The sequence below is a fragment of the Pongo abelii genome, chromosome 10 (genome assembly GCF_028885655.2).
Source record: "Pongo abelii isolate AG06213 chromosome 10, NHGRI_mPonAbe1-v2.0_pri, whole genome shotgun sequence".
Taxonomy (NCBI): domain Eukaryota; kingdom Metazoa; phylum Chordata; class Mammalia; order Primates; family Hominidae; genus Pongo; species Pongo abelii.
This window is the reverse complement of record NC_071995.2, coordinates 80,590,779-80,612,427: the sequence shown is the minus strand read 5'-3', so window position 1 is coordinate 80,612,427 and position 21,649 is coordinate 80,590,779. Positions and strand designations below refer to the sequence as shown.

At 33.8% G+C, this 21,649-nt stretch overlaps 1 protein-coding gene across 13 annotated transcripts in view; it reads right to left on the bottom strand.

The window, feature by feature from the left end:
- Positions 1–21,649, bottom strand: part of METTL25 (methyltransferase like 25) — a 124,257-nt gene that overhangs the window by 38,487 nt on the left and 64,121 nt on the right. For 7 of the 13 annotated variants that reach the window (XR_008511718.2, XM_024256063.3, XM_054526283.2 and 4 more), the window contains 3 exons: positions 9,558–9,652; positions 5,583–5,612; positions 1,524–1,597 (listed from right to left, as the gene is read on the bottom strand). Coding sequence is in view for 9 of the 13 variants with exons in the window: in XM_024256063.3 (XP_024111831.2) it covers positions 1,524–1,597; positions 5,583–5,612; positions 9,558–9,652 (199 nt within the window). In the remaining 4 variants the exon portion in view is untranslated. 13 annotated transcript variants of the gene reach the window in all.

Sequence of the window (21,649 nt, the reverse complement as noted above, 5' to 3'; positions counted from 1 at the left end):
GGTACTTAAGTGAAGTTATTCAGATGAAAATGAGAAAGTGGATGTGGACTTCTGAAAAAGAGGTGGGAGCTAGTTACATATTTCAAGAGTCATTTGTAGTAAGGATCCTAAGAGAAAGACGAAATATAGAGATAGGAGCTGCATATAAAACATTAAAGAATGGCTAGATATACCTAGGGGATGGAATAATAATTAAGAAACTGTAAAGAAAACAGATGAGTGCTCAGAGTAGAAAAATGAAGCTCAGAGAATACAGAATAATGGAAGATAATGAGGAAGAGATTTTAGAGAAAAAACAATTACCGACATGGTCAAATGTGACTGAAAGGTCAATGGGGCACAGGAAGAAAAGTCTTCTAATAAATACGAGCTATCTTCTGAATACTAAAGGAAGGCAGGAATGTGGAGCATTGGAAAGTATTGAGTTTTTAAGTGAGAAGAAAGGTTTAGAAAAAAAAGAAATTTAAGAAGTCATAAAGGAAATAATAAACACATGAACAGATTTGAGGTCTTTAAAGAAGGCAGGTAGTAAATATTTGAGTTGACATGAATTTGCACAATTTTATGGCTTTTTTCAACAAGATTATCATCTTGGGGTAAATATAGGAGAAAGAACTAGTTTTCAGGAGTACATAAAAAATTCAGTTTTGGACATTTTGACGATATGGAAAAGAGAATGGAGACTGAGATACAGATTTGGGAGTTATCTACACAGGAATGACAGTTGAAAACAGTCTGTGTAGGTACTTGTATGTAGTAACTTCTATCGGTAAAAAGTGGATATTTTTTCTTACAGAGAAGTAATAGCTAATCTAAAAATCCTTTTTATATCTTTTAATAAATGTCAGTTGATTTTTGAGAACCTGAAAATTGCCTTATTTTAATTTGTAGAATAATCCTATTATACCAAATAACTATCAGAATCCTAAAATTGTAATTAGCAAGAGACCATTCATAAAACCTGCCAGAATTACAAATGTATGCTTGAATACAACAGTTGTTGAACAAATATTATGAAAAAAATTCTCCTACCCCTTGCTTCTCTGTATAAATAGTGCATTATTTAGGGGCAACAGGAACAAAACAAAACATATGTAGTGCTAGTATTCTACTGGCAGAGACCTGAAGGGCTGTAATAGTTGTTTATGATCAATATCTGTTCTAATTAGAGTTAAGTGTTTATGCTGTACTGGATGTGAAACATTCTAAATATGACTCTTGCTCATATAATATCGTCACTGAACTACTTAATATTTTAATACTTCAAAACTTCTAAAGTACATTTTACATAGATTATTTTATTATTACAACAAGCTTTCAGGACAAGAAGGAATCATTAGAGCCCCCACTTTAATGATAATTAACCTAAGATACAGTTGTTGTGTACTTGTTATTGACATTATGCTCAAATTCAAAGTTGCTTCTACTAATAACAGTGACCCTGCATAAATTCACCTGAAGACTAAAAGTCACTTTACTTACAATATAACATAGTTATTCTTGTTAAAATAAAATCCTCATACCATTTGGTGATCCCATAACAATCTTTAATAATATCCTGAAGAACAGCACGATAGAAGAGTGATTCAGTAGGCAGCTGAAAAAAATGTAGACATATATAAGCACAAGAAACAAAAAAACAGAAATAAAATAAATACCAGAATGTTGGAACCATACGTGACTGTCAGAAACCTTTGTTGCTAAACACAGAGGATGACTTTATAATTTTTCCATTACAAGTGAAAGTGTTACCCTGAGGCTAATTCTCATTGTGAAAGTAATTCTGAAAAAAAAAAAAAAAAAAGAAACCATAAAAGAAACAGTAGTAAATAAGAAAGAAAAGTTATAATCAATGAACAATAAGCTAATGCCCAAATAGAGTCCTTATCAGTTAAAAACGAGAAATACTTTCAAGACAAACCAAGTCAGCTCTGGAGCATTTAAGAGTCAGGAAGGATATGTGTGAAAAAGAAGAGAATGTAGATTTGTCTTAATGGAGGTGGAATAAAGATAATAACAGCTAGGAGTCACACCAAGAAAGAAAGATACTACCCTAAGTAAAGAAATATAAAGATTTGTCTGAGGTCTGAAAGACAGTATCGGTTACTACAGAGTTGAAAAGTAGAGCCTTGGAAAGAACATAGGATAAGAGATTGCAATCTTGACAATGCTTCACTTCTTGCAGAAAGAGATATGGGAGATGTCCCATAAAGGTTCAAAGGTTTTTGAATGGAAAGAAGCAATAGCTGAAGAGAAGGGCTCCAATGAAGCATGATTGTTTCAAAAGAGCAGAAGGTAAAACATTACTATTTATAAAAGAGCACGTCACTGCAGCAAAAGAATTACTCGAACTAAGAAACTACAAGTCACCAAAACCCTATGCACATCCCCACAGATCTCGATATTGATAGTATAGGAACATCCAACACAAAATAATGTCAGCAACAACAACCCAGCTTGCATGCAGTTATTATTTTTTTAAAAAATGAGTAAGAATAGAAGGAGGTCAACAATACGGAATGCTTTTAAGAAGTCAAATAAGGTAAAACTGAAAACTGTCCAACGACTGGTAAAGTTTTAAAGATATAATTCAGTGAAATGTGTATATCCATGGAGTTATCCTTTTGTAACTTTTATTATCCTTTGGAGTCCAAAACTGTTATTTCACATGTTTTCAACTAGAATAAATATGTTTTAATTTAGATGGAGTTTATAGCAAATATAAATGTTTCGTGCTCAGGCAGAAAACCTACTCTACTGCCCCTCTCCCTTATTTAATATTAACTTCCCATATTGTGCTGCTGAAACTACAAAAACTAAAAGTTGTGAGCTGAGGGTCAATCATTTTCCTTACATCTTCCCCTGATGGCATTGCCCTCTGAAGTTACTAGCGAACATCAGACTTGTAGACTCTTAGAGCATTGTGAAAGAATACAGGTTCTACCACTGGAAAGTAGGAATAGTGGGGATGGTGTTACAAATATCACAGTCCCCAAATAACTGCTAAAATAATTCACTGAAGGTAGACTCATATACATGTTTGAGTGCCCACACAAAAATTTGTAACTTTTCAAAGGCACAATTCTTATATAAAATCTCTTTCCAAATTTGTCACAAATGCCTTCACTTGAGAAAAAAATGATGGATTTCAAAACTTAACTTCCCTTAAAAATTACATCAAAACATTTCATTTAGAATTTCTTAATCTCTGGATATATTTTCCATTTGAGATTTTCTCATCTTGAATAACTCTTTTCTACAGCACCAAAATCTCTACTTTATCATCTGTCCCCCACTTCCTTAAAAATCCTTTCATTTATCTCATAAAAATGCTGAAATACATTTTTAATATTAATACCTATTCTTATAACATTTTGTTGAAATTCAAAGTCACTTTGGCAAATCTACTATTGCATGAATTGAAATATTAGTACTATAAATGGCTTACAAAGTTCCTAACTTTTTGTTTGACTAGCTATAATAGGTAAGTTTAATTTTATATGAAACGCCTAAAAATAGTTAAAATCTCTTCTTTCTCATGCCTTTGAACAAATTACATTAAATGGTATCAAGATAACTTTGAAATAAATATGTATTTATATTGTTATTAAAATGATTGTAAAATACAACAAAAAAGAACAAGAAGTTCATTTTAAACAAGGTAACATAAAAAATTGAATGCACAGAAAAATACAGCAGAACAGAAAAAGTCATCATTCTCAAGTTACTCTGAGTAAGTAAGAGCTTTACAGCTGTTTCCTAAGAGAAAGGGAAGAGGTTATAAAATGCCTTCAAATGTGCATTCCTGGAATAACTAAGTCAGACTATCTATCCTGGTAAATACAGATGGGTAAGTGGAAAGGGAATCAATATCTCCTGAAAAGTCTGTGCCTGACTATTCCAAGAATAAACTGGATGTGGCCAGTTTACTTTATTTCCCTTAAGTGATACATTAACTTAACATTTTAATGCATTTTTAAAATGGGAGAGAACACAAAGTGTATATCCTTAAAGCATGTGTATCAGACATGCATTTTACAGGTCTAGTGGAAAGGGCACTAAGTTGGAAGTCAGGGCTCTGCAATTAATTAAGGGAACTAGAACACACTATTAAACTTTTGCTCTATAACATTCTCATGCAGGTTTAGGATAATACACAACTGATAAGATTGAATGTAAGTATGAGCAAACACTTGTAAAATTAAAAAACACCACACGAATGCATTGGAGTATTATGATAAAAGCTCTCTTTTTTCCCCCAGACCTCTAGAAAACCATTAAGTTGATATGTAGTATAGTAGTTAAGAGCTTGAACTGCAGACTCAGAGATTCAAGTCTCAGTCTTTGTTACAGTCTCTTCATGTGTATCATGGGATAATAAGAGTACATACTATATAGTACTATGTATTTATTATCTCAGTTGACAAGAAGATCTTTAAATAGTACTTTGGTAAGCTCTGCGTCAAATTTAGCTATTATTTTCATGATCATAATTATTAATTATCTATAACAGCAACAACAGTTGACATTTATTGAGCACTTACTATGTGTTAGACATTGTTTTAAGCATTGTACATTTTTCATTCACTTCATCCTAACAACCCTATAGGAAGGTATTATTATTACTCTCCCTATTTTACAGATAAAGAAATTAAGCTACAGAGAAATTATGACATGTGTCCAGGGTCATTAGTAAGTGATAAAGACATGATGCAAACCAGCAGTTTTTAACTGAAGTCCCACACACTTAAAGTCCCCAAACTCAAATGATATGCTCTAACGCTAATGACTTCAAAAGAATCAGATTTTATCAATTTTAAGATAGGCACAGTGAATATATTAAAAAGATAATTACATACAAAATGCTTCACAATGTTCCTGGCCCAGAGTAATCACTCAGTAAATGATACTTGTTATTAAAATTATTTTTTAAATTATTATTTTTAACAATTCAAATTGACACATTAATGTTCCTTGAACAAAAGCAAAAGAAAGATTTCTAAACTTTAGGTTAAATTTAAAAATTTTATGAAAGGGTCCAAAAACTCTTAAAAAAATCTTAATGTTTCCTGAATACAAGGTAAAGGATAAGACAATTACATGGATATTTGGGGGATTATATTTAACTTCTATGTCTAAGTGCAAACCCATTTGGCTACTGCAACTAATGGGTAATCAAGTCAGTAAAGAAAAAATTTATCAAACAATCAACTGAAGTATGTGTTTTGGACTATAGTTAAAATGATGTACTGAATAATATAGGTTATCTTTGCTTGAACTAAGCACATAAAAACCTAATTGTCAACAACAGCATTCTTCAGAAATATTTAGAGACTGTTTAGTACAATACAAAGAAATGAGTAGTATAAGAGCATAATGCAGAAATTTTCCTAAAAGCTCAAAAGTTCTGAAAAGTTCATTTTGCTTTTAAAGTAAACTTACAGAAAATGCACAGATTTGAATATGCATCTGGGACAAGATATTTATTAAATTCCATTAGGTTTTAAGTTCATCAGCAGGTCAAGTATGAAGAGTACTTGAGAGAAAAACTGTCCTGTTCATCAGTTAACACTCTTACTTACCCCTTGGCCAGCTGCAACCCGCTCCAATGCCTTAAAGGGAAAAAAACAAGACAGATTGCTGATATATTGAGTCTTATCTTATAAGATTTATAAACACACTGTATAAGAGTTTGTAAAACTGACATTTAGAAAGATTAATTATGTGATAATATGTAAGTTTATGCACTTAACAGTGTTAATATCATTAAAGAATGTTAACTAGTATGCTTGTGTAATTTAGAGCTAATTTATAATGGATGTGTGTCATATACACAAACACATATCCTTGAATGTCAATTCTAATTATACACAGTCCTTGAATTTCAGAAGGAATTAGAAAACAGGAAAGAAATGAAATGACATAGTCTTGGTTCATTTTTAGTGTAGCTAAAACAATCAAATAAATCCAACACTATTATTATGCACATATACAGACATAGATATATTTCTATATTTGAACATATTTTCTCATAATTTTAATAAACATGATTTCATCTTTTAGTGAACAAAAAAAATCCAGATTATAATTAAAAACTTATTTTGGAAAACTATATGTATTTTTGGTCTGTGTGATCTACAAATTCAAATCAAGTTCACATATGATCAAGTGCCAGGTAGAAGAGAAAGTAACACATATTTTTACAATTTTATATATACTGGTTTTTACATTTATATTTATTTAAAATCCAAAACATTTTTTACAAAATATTTCCTAACATTTATAATAAATACTCATAATTCAAAATATATGAAAGATTTGTCATAATTTAAATATAGAATAGTCTTTTGAAACTTTGAGTTTTTAGATATATTTCCAAATATATATAATTTTTAGCTAAATTTTATTTAAAAAGTTTAAATTAGGAAACATTTCAAACACAGAAAAGTAATAAATGTATAAGAGATGTGCATATACTTGCTACTCAAATTTAAAATACCCATATTTGCTTCAGGTTTTTATATTTTCATAAATGAAACTGTTTACATATAGCTAAATCACACACTTTTAAAATGAAAAGATAATTTACAATATCTTTTTATAAGTATAAGAGCAATTTTTGTAGATACACAAGATCACTGTCAAGATAAGTAACTTTCCTTAAATTGCATAGCTAGTTAGCAAAGAACTGAGCAAGAACTAAAAACTTGTTATTTGAATCCTGGTTTATCATGCACTCACACCATGTGGAATTAGTGGGAAAAAGAGTTCGTTGCATGAAAACTGGCTTCATAGAAATGGTTTGAAGAAAAAAAATGTAATATTCCCATTTACTTGAAGGATACTTTTGCTGAACATCTACAGCCAAGTAGAATGTTATGAATACAGGAGACAGCTATTATATAATTTTCATATTATGTTAAACAGCAACAGGTCCAGAACAGATTTATCCTTGAAGATAACAATGAGTTTTCATTTATGGTACTCCTTGTGCTAATTTCAGATTAGATTTTTCTTATAAATTTTCCTAAAGGCCAAACGGAATTAAAAAAAATAGACTATTTAAAAAGAGGCGATTTGGTGTCCATAAAAATATCATATACCCCAAGACTGCTTTTGGTATGTGTTGCCGATGAGCTTAATTTAGAAATAGAAATAATAAATTGTGATTACATAATAAAAGATAATCAGGTAGGTGGTTAAAAAGTGTTTTGCAAACATTAACACTGTTCTTGAACAATGACAAAGAGGACGAAGAAAACATACCAAGCATTCATTTCATACTAGTCTGGAATAATTTAGAAGTTTTATCAGGCTTAACGTATGCTAATGCTATTGCTCTAATTTAATTAATATTTTGTGTCTGGTTAGTATCCTTAACTGTTTATCTGAAAGCATTCCCCAGAAAACCCAGCAAAGTATCTTTTTTTTTTTTTTAAAGAAGACCACTTAAGCTTTGAATATTTTTCAAAAATGTCAGTTATGGAGCAAAAGGCAATAAAATAAGATATATTAAAAGAATTGTTCCTTAGATTTTCCAACATTACTTTGGAATCAAAAAAATAAGACAAGGTGGACATGGGTTGGGATGGAGCTAAGGAGAAGGGCATTCCATGGGCAGCTGACATTGATCAGGGCAAGTTAAGGCCAGCATGGTCTGCTAATTCTACATTTACAGAATTTATTTTCCAAAGTATTCGTTTTGGTTCTCTGAATGTTTATTTTAATAGAAATAATTCTTTTTTATGGATACAATATAATCTTTTGTCTTTCTAAGGGATATTACATAGTTCTTTTCTTTTAGATAGTCTACATTTCTTCCCAGTTGGTTTTTCTTTTTTTAAATCTAATCTCTTTTTTTTTTTTTGGTTAAACTTCCCTTAGATATGTATTGACTCTTGGCTTTCTGTTAATAATTAAAATGAGGATAACATAAATCTGATTAAAAGTATTTTGCTTATGAGTGAGGACTATTAGTTGTGGGTCTCACCACAGAGAGATAGATCTATCTTGTTACGTTGTGAAATCCCTGATGCCAATATCTTGAGGTCTTTTCTCTGAGGCTAGATTCACTTCATAAAGACTATTTCAATTTCTTGCGTCAAGGGTATATAACACTGGCTATGAGCATTTTGATGTTCAAGTTATCCCAAGAAGAACCTGTCATTCTAACAAGAACTTGAACAAGTACCATTTACTAGAGAATGAGAGAACAAGACAAATTTCCAGAAAAGTAGTTTAAGTGGGGCTACCAAAGGAAATTATTATGTTAGCATAAATACATTTCTAAGATAATTCTAGTATATAACTTAGAACACTGGCACACTATTTCTTATATTGCTATGTAACAGGCATAGAAATAATGGGTCCTAAAAGAATTAGTTTATCTTGCAGTTGGACATTAAACATATTATTTAATCAACTGTATTTTATTTTATTTTACTTTGTTAAATATTTTATTGCATAAATTTAAAGTGTACAACATGATGTTTATATATATATAGACAGTTCCCAACTTTCAACTTTGCAATAGTGCAAAAGTGATATGCATTCAGTAGATACTATAATTTGAATACTCATACAACCATTATATTTTTCACTTTCCATACAGTTTTCAATAAATTGCATGAGATATTCAGCACTTTATTATAAAACAGGCTTTGTGTTAGATGATTTTGCCCAACTGTAGGTTAATGTTTAAGTGTTCTGACCACGTTTAAAGTAGGCTAAGTTAAGCTATGATATTTGGTAAGTTAGGTGTATTAAGTGCATTTTTGTCTGTAGTTTCAACGTATGAAGGGTTTATTGGGACATAACCCCATCATAAGCTGAGCAGCATCTATATCTAGTGAAATGATTATAATAGGTAAGCAATTTATTAATAACATAGCCACCATCTTACATAATTACCATTTGTGTGTGTGTGCAGTAAGAGCACCTAAAATCCACTCTCAGAAGATTTCCAGTATATAATACAATATTAACTATAGTCCTTACATTGTACTTTAGATCTCCAAATTTATTAATTCTACATAGCTGCAGTATTTTAGTTTTCTGATAACACAAAAATCACTTACATTATTTAACTCATTTCTTTGTAAACTGACATAGTGCCATGAATAGAGAACATTATGGGCTACAGTGTTCTAGGTCTGAGGGCACTAGTCAAATGAAGCACAATAAATGTTTTATTTAATTAGATAGTTACTTCATATCTCAATTAGCTTAATATTTTTCTGATTCTATAAAAATTTAGGAAACCAAACGATCTGCTATAAAGAAACACAAACCACATAGCGTTGGATAAAGTATTGAACACTTTACATTATATTTTATATAATAATTAAAATACTTATATATAATTTTATCATTACACTTCATGTAGAGTGGATATTATTTAAAGGGCAAGTCATTTTTTTCTTATAATTTCCAATGCACAAAAGCATTAATGAGGATGTTCTGCAAAATTTGGCATTGAATGCATGATACTATCCAAAAATAATAAATTCTACAACATCTGGATAAAGCTGTTACTCCAGGAAAAAATATAACCATACCAAACATGCTGACATTCTGGCATTACGACCACAGCACCATCTCTCTTCCTTTAAATAGTGGCACATTGGAAATCCCCACTTTTCCTGAGTATGTTCTGCAGATGGGGGAAAAATACGGATTATTTAAATAAAATTCTTTCTTTTTCAGTTAAAATAAATAATCTACCAAGAAAGCAAATCAGTCATTGAGAAAGTAGAAACAGTAGTTAAACATGGAAATGGTGATGTTTAACAGTTCATTCCAGTTTGTTAATTGAAAGCATACAAATGTTATGAAAATGGTATTTGCTCAACACAGCTGCTTTGTGTTTAAATTCCAAGTCTGGTACCAACCAATTTGACAAAACAATTTCTGTAAGATTTAGCAATTTAAAATGCAAATACTCTTGATATTCAATATAACTATAGGAGATAAGTAATGAGATATTGAAAATTTATTGTTGATCTGACTTTTTAAAAATGATTTATTAAATATGACATTTGGCAATTTATTATAGAACAATATAAATTCATTCCTAACAATGTTGAAGCATCAGATTTTTTCTTTTAGCCACTATCTTCCACTTTCAGAAAAAGAACAGCTGTACAGGCTCTTATTTCTTCATTATGCTAACAGACTGTAATATTTTCAATTGACCCAATTCAGCTCAATTGCACCTATGTTTTACAACAAAAACAAAAATCAATGTTCGTTACTTAATCACATATCTACTACTCAGCTTATAGAGTTACACATGCAACTTGGTGATGTTAACATTTCTTATGTAGAACTATTAGTTCCACAGGGTTTTTGAAAAGAAAAAGAAAGCAATTTCTATTTTAAATTAAGATCTAGAAAATTTTATTTAAAACAAACCCAGTGACAATTAAAAAAAAAGTTGAGATAAACATAAATATTAATTTATATTATATTATTAAAAGTAAAATAAAATAAAAACAAAAAGGTGCTTTGTAAGAAAATGCAATTGGGATAGATTCCCCTAAATAAACTTCTGTACCATGAGGGATCAGATGACTTTTGATTAAAAAAGAACAAGTTTAAATTTTACAATCATAGCCTATGAAAGATGTTACAATCATAGCCTATCCAGATGTTCAGGTATTAAATAAAAATTTATAACAGACCCTACTGATAATCAGATGGAAGATATGGACCATCCTCCCTAGGAATATAAATAATAATACAAATAAACAACTCAACAGCAAAACAACTAATCCAATTAAAATGCAGCCAAAGGATCTGAACAGACATTTCTGAAAAGTTGGCATACAAATGGCCAACAGGTGTATGAAAAAATGCTGAACATCACTAATCATCAGGGAAGCGCAAATCATGTAGCCATATGAAAAACAGCATGGAGGTTTCTCAAAAAAACAAAAACAGAACTACCATACATACAATCCAGAAATCCCATTACTGGATATTTATCCAAAGGAAAATAATCAATTATCTCAAAAGGATATCTACAACCTCATGTTTATTGCAGCACTATTCACAGTAGCAAAGATATGAAATCATCCTAAGTATCCATCAACAGATGAATAGATATAGATAAGGAAAATGTGGTATATATATACACAATAGAGTATTATTTGGTCAAAAAAAAAATAAAACCCTACATTTGCAGCAATATGGGTAGAAATGGAAGTCACTGTGGTAAGTGAGATAAGCCAGGCACAGAAAGGCAAATATCACACATTCTCACTCATATGTGAGAGCTAAATATATTATCTCATGGAGATAGGGAGTAGAATGACAGTTATCTGAGGCTGGGAGGGGTATATGTGCTGTAGGGAGAGGTAGATGAAGAGAGGTAGATTAATTGGTACAAACATACAATTGGATTGCAGAAATAAGTTTTAATATTCGATTGCACAGTAAGGTGGCTATAGTTAACAACAATATATTGTATATTTAAAAACAGCTAGAAGAGATTTGAAATGTTCCCAATACACAGAAATGATAAATGCTTGAAGTGATGGATACCCTGAATACCCTGGCTTGATCATTACACATTCTGTGCATTTATCAAAATATCACATATATCCTGTAAACATGTACAAATATTATGTATCAATAAAAATGCTAGTATTTACACAGCACTTAACATTGAGACACTATTGTAAGTCCTTTAAATGTATTAACTAGCTTCAGTTCCTAGAACAATTCCGTGAAGTAGGTATACTATTATTCTCATGTTCCAGATAGGGAAACTGAGCACAGACAGACAAGTTAAGTCAATTGCCTTACTTACAAATCAAGCACAAGGCAGAGCTGGAATTTAAACTCAGGCAATCTGAATCCAGAACTCATGCTCTTAAACACTCATGCTATATAAATGTACCTTAACAAACAATTTCACTTACAATTGCATAGGACTCATAGAGCCCTTGCAGCCTATCCAAGTCCTAGGGACTCTGGGCTACTTCTATTTCCAAGATGACTTCAAAGACTGGTTTGGGTTTTACTGAAGCTTTTATGATTTAAGTGAGACATGATTATTACTAAATGAAAGGGTTACAATAAGTATTTTATTTTTTTCCTAACAAATAAAAAGAGAAATACAGATCTTGCTGTAAAAAGTAAAGGGCTAGAGAGACGGGGGTGTGCTATTTTATTCAAACTGGTTTATTACTAACCAATAAAACAGCTACTCCTCCCTTTACCCATCCATTCTCTCCTTATTCCTAGTAGTAACAGAGAACTCAACTGCTGAGACTAGAGGCTGCAATTTTCAGATTTCCATGCAACTACTAGGATAGCTACATGACTAGGTTGTGGCCAATTGAATGTGGGCAGAAATTATATGCACAAATTCCAGGTCATGTACTTAAAAGGGATGGGGGGGTATGTTTTTTCACCCACACTTTCTACCCCTACCTGCTTACTTAATTTCTTTTCTGTCTGGAATGTGTTCATGGTACCAAGCAAACTAAGACCATGCAAACAAGAGCAGTAGAGAGTAGAACAAAAAAATAGAAGAACCTTCAGTTCCTATAAGACTTTTTGGTACAGAGCTTCTAGAGCAGTTCTACTTGTTGACCTCTGGATTGAAATATAAATGTCCCTGTGTCTTGTTTAAGTCACTGTTACTTTGGTCCTAAATCTATTTTACATTTAAATCTTCATCTTAATGTTTGCCAAACTTTTTATAGCTCAGCACTCTTGGAATATAGCAAAATCTGTATATCACACTAGAATAAACAGATGATGATTGTAGTCACAGGCAAAACCTAGGGAACAAGGGAAACAATATCTCAGGAATACCCATAAAACATCTCTGTTCTAATTAACACAGAAGTCTTTTTCTGAGGGTGTGCTATTTGAGCAGAGATTTAAGTCTAATGAAGCATGCCATAAGGATGAGAGGAAGATTTAATGAAATATGAAACAAAAATTTAAAAACTGAGCTTCCAGTAGGATATAGTTACTCCCCAAAACAAAATAGAGAATATATTACAGCTTAAAATAATTGACTACAATTTTTTAACCTCTTCTAATATACTAACCAAATACCTACAAACAAACAAATTTGTAACACTGGAAGAAAAAGAGATGAAAGTCAATGTAGTGCAGAATTATGAAAAGAATCCAAAAAAATTGATTTGTAATGAAAGGTATAATTAGTGGACCATCACTGCTCTGCAATTTACCTTAGGCTGCCAGGAAAAAAGCTCGTGTACTTTCCTGAAAACAGGCAGAGAGGTCTTTCCTCAATGATAATCTAAAGAAAACTTGGACTAGAAAAAATAATACTTAACATTAGATTGAAAGGGGTACAGCATATATGAAAAATACACTACACTGGAAAGGGTATATTATTAGAAGGAAAAATCTAATACAAGAAACCCATAGCCAAGTATACTCCCAAATTCATGACCCACAGAAACTATGAGAGATACTAAATAATTGTTGTGGCTATAAGCCATTTGAGTTTTGGGGTGACTTCTTACACAACATTAGATAACACACACAGTCTACAATTAGCAATGAGAAGTATGGAGGCTTATTCCATACAAGGAATGTGGGAGAGAAATCCACTGCTTGAGGAGTATGGACAGTGTGCTTCATTACAAGAGCTAGGTTTTGATTAGGTAGGAAAACAAAGAAACTTTCAGAGAAGAGGCAGTATATATAGGCAATTTTGATAATGACTGACTGAATTCCAGAAAATGGGATACTTAGTCAAAACCAAGGGCTTATGGAGATACCTTTGATTAGGGTCCTAGGAATAAGAAATGAGCTGTGAGTCCTCAGGCTCTGGTGGTAGCTAATATGAACAGGGATAAAAGGCATGATGGGATTAGTTCTCAGAGTTCTAGAGACAAAGTGGTGAAGCTGTAAGTGTTGTGGTAGAGGGAAGATGGGGTGAAAATTTTTGCATGGGAACAGAGTTCTGGGCTTCCCAGTTGATTTCTGGTGATAAAGGGAAGATCTGGGCAGAGAGACACAGGATTCCTGGGATCCCTCTTGTTTCCAGGTGATACAGATGGAAGCCAACAAGGGAGCCATCACACCTGGAGCCCATGGGGCTGTGATTGGAGAAGTGGAGCATAATAAAAGATGGTCTTACTTCAGATATGTTTCCTGACTTGTGCTGATGAAGATTATGAGGCTGAAGGAGGGTTACGGTCTCCCTTAGAACTCATAAAGCTACTATTTACCACCACAACGAAGGCTGACAGAGGGTACTCAACCTGTGTGTAAGAGAGTTCCCTCTTAAATATTTAACAACGTATGAAGGACAGAAGGGCAGTCTTCCTTGATGCACCTGGCTCCCTGAATTCCTATCCAGAACACCTAGGAACTTTAAGATACAACTGCAGTTTACAGGAACTGCCAGCCTTCGCTCAAAGCTATATGAAAACACATCACTCCTCTGGACACCACGTGGTTACATAACCATCTTGAAGTTTTCTGAATCTGCCTAACAGTTTCCTTTGCGGTTGAGATCACAGTGGCCTCACACCTTTGCTCTTTATCTAATGGAGTTAAGTGCAAACAACTGAAAAGGAGGCAGCAAACCCTCAAAGTCAAACAAAGCCTTTTATGTAGATCCTCAATATTATCTTCAGAATCTGTTTCATTAGTTTCATTCTGTCTGCAGTGAGGACTGAAGCTCCCTCATATGACCTGAATCAAAGTTAAGAGTTCACCATTTCTACTTTTATGTATCAGTCTTCTCTTTGCGTTCATATACCCATATTCAAATCTAATCAAATTAAGCATTAATCATCCTTTATCAGTGAATCAAATTGCTTTCCCCTAGCCTCACTTCCATAATTTTGGAATAGATGAAGTCTCTTCTTTTCTATCCTATTTCTTAGTATTTCTTGCAAGCTTTAGAAACAATAATCTCTTAATTTTAGAGACTGTACTAGTTATTCCTTCTTGTGTTAATATCATTATCCACCTAATTAAACAAGCTTGAACTTTAGAACAATTTTCCATTATTCTAAATTCTTATACATACATCTTCTTAATTATACTTCTTTTTCATATTCAGTCTTCATTAGCTACTAACTTGGTAATGCAATACCTACTCATTAAATCTTTTGTCGCTTTGTTTTGTCTTCTTGCCCATCCTTTATACTAAGAGCAATATTATTTTTCTAAAACACACACATTAACCATGTCAGCAGCAGCTCTTGTTTCCCTCAACAGTGTAATCTATGAGAACAAACACAATGGGTTAAAAAATACTGTAGATTTCCGGAAACTCTTGACACCTCATTCATTAAACAATCTCTTCATCTGGCTTCCATAATACCATTCTTTCTTATTTGTGGCCTTAATTCTCTTTATACTCCCTTGCTGACTCATCACATTCTATCTGCCTATGAAATGTTCCCATGGTTTTCTCTTGCCACTCCCCACATCCCTTTAATACTTTCTTTGAACAAAGGCTCAAAAACTCAAATGCCTGCAGTGGTTAAACACATGTATAAAGTGGTAGGTAGGATGTAATAGATATAAACCTATTTGTATGATAACCAAGTATCACATCTGCTGGGTCCTACTGCTTTTTAAAGCACAAGGTGGGCATAATAAAATTGCCCAAATTGCCCAAAATTAGTCTGTGAGGACCTCTGTCAGTGAAAGCCAATTTGTAATCTTTGCACTACCTATACTCTTCCCCTAACTATACTCTTTCTCTAGGATATCTTATCTATACCGCAATACACAACGATAATTCTTGTATTAGTTTTCTCAGGCTGCAGTAACAAAATAACCACAAACTGGATGGCTTAAGACAACAGAAATTAATTCTCTCACAAATCTGGATGCCAGGAGTCCAAAATCAAGCTGTTGGCTAGGCCACAGACCCTCTGAAGGCTCTAGGGAAGAATATTTCATTGTTTCTTCCATTACCAGTTTCTGGTGATTACTAGTAACCCTTGTCATTTTCTACCTGTCTTCACATGGCAGTTTTCTCTCTGTGTCTCTCTGTGTGCGCTCTCCTAGGATATCAATCATTGGATTTAGGGCCACCCAATCCAGTATGATGACTCCATCTTAACTAATTAAATTTGCAAAGACCCAGTTTTCAGATAAGGTCATATTCTGAAGTTCTTCATGAACATGACTTTCTGGGAGATATTTATCAACCCATTACCATTCCTAAGTTATATCTGGAATCCTATACTCTTCTGTGAGATCTAGTTTTGCATTATCAATATCCGTTATACATATATATATATAGTTTTGTATTATACTTTAAGCTCTAAAGTACATGTGCACAACGTGCAGGTTAGTTACATATGTATACATGTGCCATGTTGGCGTGCTGCACCCCCATTAACTCGTCATTTACATTAGGTATATCTCCTAATGCTATCCCTCCCCCCTTCCCCCACCCCACAACAGGCCCCGGGGTGTGATGTTCCCCTTCCTGTGTCCAAGTGTTCTCATTGTTCAATTCCCACCTATGAGTAAGAACATGCGGTGTTTGGTTTTTCGTCCTTGTGATAGTTTGCTGAGAATGATGGTTTCCAGCTTCATCCACATCCCTACAAAGGAAACGAATTCATCATTTTTTATGGCTGCATAGTATTCCATGGTGTATATGTGCCACATTTTCTTAATCCAGTTTATCACTGTTGGACATCTGGGTTGGTTCCAAGTCTTTGCTATTGTGAGTCGTGCTGCAATAAACATACGTGTGCATGTGTCTTTATAGCAGTATGATTTATATTCCTTTGGGTATATACCCAGTAATGGGATGGCTGGGTCAAATGGTATTTCTAGTTCTAGATCCCCGAGGAATCGCCACACTGTCTTCCACAATGGTTGAACTAGTTTACAGTCCCACCAACAGTGTAAAAGTGTTCCTATTTCTCCACATCCTCTCCAGCACCTGTTGTTTCCTGACTTTTTAATGATCACCATTGTAACTGGTGTGACATGATATCTCATTGTGGTTTTGATTTGCATTTATCTGATAGCCAGTGATGATGAGCATTTTGTCATGTGTCTGTTGGCTGCATAAATGCCTTTTGAGAAGTGTCTGTTCATATCCTTCACCCACTTTTTGATGGGGTTATTTTTTTCTTGTAAATTTGTTTGAGTTTTTTGTAGATTCTGGATATTAGCCCTTTGTCAGATGAGTAGGTTGCAAAAATTTTCTCCCATTCTGTAGGTTGCCTGTTCACTCTGATGGTAGTTTCTTTTGCTGTGCAGAAGCTCTTTCGTTTAATTAGATCCCATTTGTCAATTTTGGCTTTTGTTGCCATTGCTTTTGGTGTTTTAGACATGAAGTCCTTGCCCATGCCTATGTCCTGAATGGTAATGCCTAGGTTTTCTTCTAGGGTTTTTATGGTTTTAGGTCTAACATTTAAGTCTTTAATCCATCTTGAATTAATTTTTGTATAAGGTGTAAGGAAGGGATCCAGTTTCAGCTTTCTACATATGGCTAGCCAGTTTTCCCAGCACCATTTATTAAACAGGGAATGCTTTCCCCATTTGTTGTTTTTGTCAGGTTTGTCAAAGATCAGATAGTTGTAGATGTGTGGTATTATTTCTGAGGGCTCTGTTCTGCTCCATTGGTCTATATCTCTGTTTTGGTACCAGTACCATGCTGTTTTGGTTACTGTAGCCTTGTAGTATAGTTTGAAGTCAGGTAGCGTGATGCTTCCAGATTTGTTCTTTTGGCTTAGGATTGACTTGGCAATGCGGGCTCTTTTTTGGTTCCATATAAACTTTAAAGTAGTTTTTTCCAATTCTGTGAAGAAAGTCATCGGTAGCTTGATGGGGATGGCATTGAATCTATAAATTACCTTGGGCAGTATGGCCATTTTCACGATATTGATTCTTCCTACCCATGAGCATGGAATGTTCTTCCATTTGTTTGTATCCTCTTTTATTTTGTTGAGCAGTGGTTTGTAGTTCTCCTTGAAGAGGTCCTTCACATCCCTTGTAAGTTGGATTCCTAGGTATTTTACTCTTTTTGAAGGAATTGTGAATGGGAGTTCACTCATGATTTGGCGCTCTGTTTGTCTGTTATTGGTGTATAAGAATGCTTGTTATTTTTGCATATTGAGTTTGTATCCTGAGACTTTGCTGAAGTTGCTTATCAGCTTAAGGAAATTTTGGGCTGAGACGATGGGGTTTTCTAAATATACAATCATGTCATCTGCAAACAGGGACAATTTGACTTCCTCTTTTCCTAATTGAATGCCCTTTATTTCTTTCTCCTGCCTGATTGCCCTGGCCAGAACTTCCAACACTATGTTGAATAGGAGTGGTGAGAGAGGGCATCCCTGTCTTGTGCCAGTTTTCAAAGGGAATGCTTCCAGTTTTTGCCCATTCAGTATGATATTGGCTGTGGGTCTGTCATAAATAGCTCATTATTTTTAGATACGTCCCATCAATACCTAATTTATTGAGAGTTTTTAGCATGAAGGGCTGTTGAATTTTGTCAAAGGCCTTTTCTGCATCTATTGAGATAATCATGTGGTTTTTGTCTTTGGTTCTGTTTATATGCTGGATTACGTTTATTGATTTGCATATGTTGAACCAGCCTTGCATCCCAGGGATGAAGCCCACTTGATGTTCGTGGATAAGCTTTTTGATGTGCTGCTGGATTTGGTTTGCCAGTATTTTATTGAGGATTTTTGCATTGATGTTCATCAAGGATATTGGTCTAAAATTCTTTTTTTGTTGTGTCTCTTCCAGGCTTTGGTATCAGGATGATGCTGGCCTCATAAAATGAGTTAGGAAGGATTCCCTCTTTTTCTGTTGACTGGAATAGTTTCAGAGGAATGGTACCAGCTCCTCCTTGTACCTCTGGTAGAATCTGGCTGTGAATCCATCTGGTCCTGGACTTTTTTTGGTTGGTAAGCCATTAATTATTGCCTCAATTTCAGAGCCTGTTATTGGTCTATTAAGAGATTCAACTTCTTCCTGGTTTAGTCTTGGGAGGGTGTATGTGTCAAGGAATTTCCCATTTGTTCTAGATTTTCTAGTTTATTTGAGCAGAGGTGTTTATAGTATTCTCTGATGGTAGTTTGTATTTCTGTGGGATCGGTGATGATAATCCCCTTTATCATTTTTTATTGCATCTATTTGATTCTTCTCTCTTTTCTTCTTTATTAGTCTTGCTAGTGGTCTATCAATTTTGTTGATCCTTTCAAAAAACCAGCTCCTGGATTCATTGATTTTTTTTGAAGGGTTTTTTGCTTCTCTATCTCCTTCAGTTCTGCTTTGATCTTAGTTATTTCTTGCCTTATCAACATCCTAACCACCATTTCCAAATGGATATTTCATTGGCACCTTAAAATCAACATGTCTAAAATTTAACTAACTTCATAGTACAAATCTAGATCTCATGAAGTTTCAGAATTTAATAACTGGCAGTAATATTTATTCATTTACACAAGTCAAAAAATTCAGGAGACATCTCTGACACTTTCTCATTCAGTTTGTTTTAGAAATTCCTGTTTATTTATCTCCTAAATTTTCCTCAAATCTATAAATTCTCTATTTCCACCATCCCAAACTACCTGGACTGGTACAACAATCTCTTGATTGGTGTGCCAACATCCACTCTTGCTCCCTTGTATTCCAATCTCAATTCTGCAACCATGATGATCTTTTAAAATGTAAACCTCGTCAGGGCCGGGCATGGTGGCTCACGCCTGTAATTCCAGCACTTTGGGAGGCCAAGGTGGGCAGATCTCCTGAGGTCAGGAGTTCAAGACCAGCCTGGCCAACATGGTGAAACCCCATCTGTACTAAAAATCCAAATATTAGCCGGGCATGGTGATGGGCACCTGTAATCTGAGCTACTTCGGAGGCTGAGGCAGGAGAATCTCTTGAACCTAGGAGGCGGAGGCGGAGGTTGCAGTGAGCCGAGATTGTACCACTGCACTCCAGCCTGGGTGACAGACGAGACTCCACCTCCAAAAAAAGAAAAAAAAAAATCAAACCTCATCAGTTCACTTTCCTGTTTAAAAAATCCTTCTTCTCCTCAACAAATCCCTTTTTTCCTTTTAATACTAAGACCCCAATCCTTAGTATGATTGACAAAATCCTACATGATCTGCTTGTGCCTGGTTTGCCAGCTTCATTTCACACTTCATTTGCTGTTTCGACTTTTTACAATTTGGATTTTTAATATTATATATATTTATTGAGTACTTAATATGGGCCAGTCACTCAATTCATGGCTAAATACTCTTTAATTTCTAATGAATGAACAATTCACACCTGATATGTATTTTTCCCCTCCCTTTCTTTTCTTAAAACTGTTTTATTGAGGTATGGTTGACATATAATAAGCTGCAGATATGTAATGTATACAACTTTATGTGTTTGGAAATAAGTCAACACCTGTAAAGCCATCAAGCCAACATCATTAGCAATGCCAAAAACTTATTCATTACCTTTAAATGTTGTCTCCTCCCTGTTTTTTTCTCCATTTGTAGTAAAAGGACTTAATATAAGATACACCCTTTTAGGAATTTTTAAGTATACAATACAGTACTGTGAATCATAGGCGCTATATTATACACACAATATATCTCCAAATTTTATTTTGTATAATCAAAACTTTGTACCCTTTGACTAATACTTCCCTATTTCTCTCCCACCCAGCCCCCGCTCTTGCTTCTGGGTTTGACTATTTTAGATTTCACATACAAGTGAGATCATGCAGTATTTTTCTCTGCCTAGCTTAATTCACTTAAGATAATTTTCTCCAGGTCCATTCATATTGTAGAAAATGGCAGGACTTGCTTCTTTTTAAAGGCTGAGTAATATTCCATCGTATGTGTGTACCACATTTTCTTTATCCATTTATTCATTAATGGAGATGAAATGATTCTATATCTTAGGTTACTGTGAATAATGCTGTCATAAATACAGGAGTACAGATATCTCTTCGAGATCCAGATTTCAATTCCTTTAGATACATACTCAAAAGTCAGAATGCTGAATAAAATGGTAATTCTACTTTTAATTCTTTGAGGAACCTCCGTATCATTTTCCACGGGGACTGCACCAATTTATATTCCTTCCAACAATGTAAAAGGGTTCCCTTTATATCCTTGTCAAGATTTGTTGTCCTGCGGGTTTTTTTTTTTTTTTTAATAGCAGTCATTTTAACAGGTATGAGGTGACATTTCATTGTGGTTTTAATTTGCCTTTCCCTGATGATCAGTAATGTTGAGCACTTTTCCATATACTTATTAGCTATCTGTACATCTTCTTTAAAGCAGTGTTGAACTTATGGGGTTCTGCATGGCCAGGCACATTGTCCAGTATCATATCAAAAGAACTTTAAAAGCAGCCCCTTATGGACAAGATACTTCATGACTTCAGACATAGCATTGAAGAAATCAATCCAGAAAAAGGGTTCTTGTCCAGGCCTTCTTGTTGTACAACTGAAAAGCAGGCAACTGATGTTTATCTTTTCCCTTCAAGGCCCAGGAGTTAGTAGTTTTAGAGATAAGGACATTTCTGATGATAAACTTGATTGAATTTGCACAAAACAGTAGACTTAGCCTACCTCTTCCTGCCTTAAATCCTGGTGCTTGCTTCTCTTCCTTATTAATAAGTGTTCTTTGTGGCATTTTTTTTTAATCCAGAATAT